The sequence below is a fragment of the Piliocolobus tephrosceles genome, chromosome 21 (assembly GCF_002776525.5).
Source record: "Piliocolobus tephrosceles isolate RC106 chromosome 21, ASM277652v3, whole genome shotgun sequence".
NCBI classification, from domain to species: Eukaryota; Metazoa; Chordata; class Mammalia; order Primates; family Cercopithecidae; genus Piliocolobus; species Piliocolobus tephrosceles.
In genome coordinates, this window is record NC_045454.1 from 16428339 (window position 1) to 16432134 (window position 3796).

The 3796-nt window shown below is 51.8% G+C and overlaps 1 protein-coding gene across 2 annotated transcripts in view; it reads right to left on the reverse strand.

Moving 5' to 3' along the window:
- AXL (AXL receptor tyrosine kinase) overlaps nt 1-3796 on the reverse strand; it is a 42823-nt gene that overhangs the window by 27410 nt on the left and 11617 nt on the right. For both annotated transcript variants that reach the window (XM_026447331.2, XM_026447332.2), the window contains exons 5-6: nt 3544-3624; nt 3293-3408 (exon numbers count right to left, since the gene is read on the reverse strand). In XM_026447331.2, the coding sequence (XP_026303116.1) occupies nt 3293-3408; nt 3544-3624 (197 nt within the window). The remainder of the gene's footprint in view (nt 1-3292; nt 3409-3543; nt 3625-3796) is intronic.

The following is a 3796-nucleotide window of genomic DNA, read 5'->3' on the forward strand; positions in this document are numbered from 1 at the left end:
TCTTTCTTTCTCTCTCTCTCTCTCTCTCTCTCTCTCTCTCTCTCTCTCTCTCTCTTTCTTTCTTTCTTTCTTTCTTTCGGTAGGGTCTCACTCTGTCACACAAGCTGGAGTGCAGTGGTGCAATGACAGCCCCACCTAATTTTTTAATTATTTGGAGAGATGGGGTTTCACCATGTTGGCCAGGCAGGTCTCAAACTCCTGGGCTCAAACGATCCACCTGCCTCGGCCTCCCAAAGGGCTGGTATTACAGGTGTGAGCCATGGCACCCGGCCTAGCAAACATTTCTTGAGTGTGAAATATGTACCAAGCTCCCTGTCAAGCCCATTCCTGGATGAACTCATTGACTTTGTACTACCACCCTATGGGGTCAATTTCTTTTCTCATCCCCATTGTACAGACAGGGAAGCCAAGGCCCAGAGAGGTTCAGCAACTTGCCCAAAGTCACACAGCCCCCATGTGGGGAGACGACACCACCATGAGACCCGGGGAGGACTGGGGGCAGATGGTGGGTACAAGGAGGGGGTGAGGCTGTCACCATGCCTGCTCTCTGACCCGCAGTGACAAACAGGAAGAGGAACCTCTACCAGGACAGAGGGGAGATGGGTACAGACAGTTGGTCTCCCCATGCCTGCTCCCACTTCTCTTTTCCCTGGGACGGCTGTGACCCTCCCACTGGAACTCTTCAGCCCTAGCCCGTGTGCAGCAGGAAGTGAGACCTGGAGAGGGAAGAGCACACACTTCTGCTTTCCTGGGAACACTTGGTGGATGTGGGCAGGGGTGCAGCTGATGCCTGACCTGGCATTTGAGGTCTCCCGATCCGGCTGGCCTCTGGGATTGAATCTCAGCTTAGGCTTTCTAGCCCCGGGGAGGGGTGGAGGGTAGGGAAAGGTCACTTCCCCTCTCTGGGCCTCAGTTCCTTACCTTGAAAAAGGGAAGATTAGTAGCCACTAATTTTTTTTTTTTTTCTGAGACTGAGTCTCACTCTGTCACCCAGGCTGGAGAGCAGACGTTCAATCATGCCTCACTGCAGTCCTGACTGTCAGGCTCAGGCGATTGTCCCACTTCTGCCTCCCGACTACAGGTGCGTGCCACCACGCTCAGCTAATTTTTTTGAATTTTTTGTACAGACATGCCTCAGCCCCGCGAAGTTCTGGGATTACAGGCGTGAGCTATCATGCCCAGCCAACAGCCACTATTTTCTAGGTTTAAAATGACAAGCAGATGGGGTTGTGCTCAGGGCATGTAAGTATAAACAGTTCCTGTTTAATCAAGCGCTGACTCTAAACATTTTCTCAGGGCCCGGCATGGTGGCTCACGCCTGTAATCCCAACACTTTGGGAGGCCGAGGTGGGCGGATCACTTGAGGTCAGGAGTTTGAGACCAGCCTGGCTAACATGGCGAAACCCTGTCTCTACTGAAAATACAAAAATTAGCTGGGCATGGTAGCAGGCACCTGTAATGCCAGCTACTCAGGAGACTGAGGCAGGAGAATTGCTTGAACCCAGGAGGCGGAGGTTGCAATAAGCTGTGATCATGCCACAGCACTCTAGTCTGGGTGACAGAGCAACACTCTGTCTCAAAAAAAAAAAAGAAAAGAAAAGAAAAGAAAAAGACAAAAATCAGTTTATAAGGAGGTTAGGAGCATGACATGGGTTTGCTATGACCTTGGACAAGCTAGTTAACCACTCGGAGCCTTAGTTTCTTCATCTGGAAAATGGGTGTATCCATAAACCCTCCTTCACAAACACACGAAGAGGTGTGCGTAAAACTTTAATGGAAGGCCTGGTGCACAGCGGACACTCAGTAAAAGTTGGTCATTCTTTATTACTGTCATCTACCATCATAGGCACTGTCCACCCCCCATCTCCAACATTCTAATCTCAGAGAACTTCAGACCAGAATTTGGCCTTATATTTACAGACCTGTGAGTCTGGTTTTGGTTTTGGTTTTCTTCTTTCTGTCTTTCTTTTTTTTTTTTGAGACGGAAGTTCGCTCTTGTTACCCAAGCTGGAGTGCAATGGCACGATCTCGGCTCACTGCAACCTCTGCCTCCCAGGTTCAAGCGATTCTCCTGCCTCAGCCTCCCAAGTAGCTGGGATTACAGGTGTGTGCCACCACACCCGGCTAATTTTTTGTATTTTTAGTAGAAATGGGGTTTCATCATGTTAGCCAGGCTGGTCTCGAACTCCTGACCTCAGGGGATCCACCCGCCTTGGCCTCCCAGAGTGCTGGGGTTACAGGTGTAAGCCACCACACCTGGCCTGGTTTTAGTTTTCTTACTCTAGGAGCAACTTGAGGGCAGAGTCTGGGTCTAGCTCATCTGGGTTGTAGTATATCCTTCTAGCAAATATTCCCTACTGTATGTCTGGTCCTGTGCTGGGCAAGAATGAGGAGCCAGTGGTGACGGGGACAGCTCCAGCCCTGCCCGTCAGAGCTTACATTCCAGTAGGGAGCAGACCCATCCCTGGACAGTGACCACACAGAGTAGCCAGGGCTGGGATGGGAGAAGTGGAGGGTTCTGGGTACCCAGTGGTGACAGAAATGGCTCCAGACCCTGCTGTCTCAGGGCTCCCACTCTGGCTAGAGTTAATATCACTAATGCCGAAAATAATTTAAACAGCTGATCATTTTCATTTTGTTAAATTTGTTTTTTGGTTTTAAGACAGAGTCTCACTCTGTCACCCAGGCTGGAGAGCAGTGGTGTGATCTTGGGTCACTGCAACCTCCGCTCACTGCAACCTCTGTCTCCCAGCTTCAAACAATTCTCCTGTCTCATGCCCCTGAGTAGCTGGGACTACCAGCCCATGCCACCAGGCCCAGCTAATTTTTGTATTTTTAGTAGAGATGTGGTTTCACTATATTGGCCAGGCCGGTCTCTAACTCCTGACCTCAAGTGATCTGCACACCACAGCCTCCCAATGTGCTGGGATTATAGGCATGAGCCACCGTGCCTGGCCAATTTGTTTCCTATGTTCGATATACCATTTTAAGTTGGTAATTTGCATTCACTCATTGAATTTTCACACTAAGCATTCCAGGTAGGCACCACCATTATGTCCATTTTGTAGACGAGAGAACTGAGCCCTAGAGAGGTTAAGCCTCCTACTCAAGCTCATACAGCCAGAAGGTGGTGGAGCTAGGATTCGAACCCAGGACATCTGCTTAACCCCCCAGGCTCTACTGCTTCTCAACAGTGGCAGAGAAGTGGCGGATTACCAGAGAGAGGATGAGGGTTGTGGATGTGGGTGGAAGGAGGCCTGAGACTGAAATGAACCTAGTCTGGGCATCTCACCTGCAGGGTGCAGTGGGTCAGGGGGTAGATGCCACTCAGGCCTGGAGTCCAAGCCACCTCCAGCTCCGTGGGTTGGCGGGAGACCAGATGGAGGTTACGGGGCTGCTGGGGGAGCACTGTGGACAAACAGGAGGGATTGACCCTGGGGAGCCTTTGCTCAAAGCTCCCTACCCTGCTCTCTGCCCCCACTCTGACCCCAGACCCAAGCCCTACCCTCTGATGCCCAGCTCCCCACCTCCCAACCCTGTCACCTCTGATGGTGGCCGTGCGGGACGTGGTGACCCCCTTGGCGTTATGGGCTTCGCAGGAGAAAGAGGATGTCTTGTTCAGCCCTAGGGAGTCACATGAGGGAAGGGCCCAGTGTCAGAGAGGGGCAGGAAGGGCTCCCGGGCCATGCCGGGCCACTCCTACCACAGCCTGCCTGACCAGGGTCAGTGCAGCCCACACAGGCACTTGCCTGAAGGAAGACTTAGCGGAGTTGATGGCAATGAGTTAGGAACACAG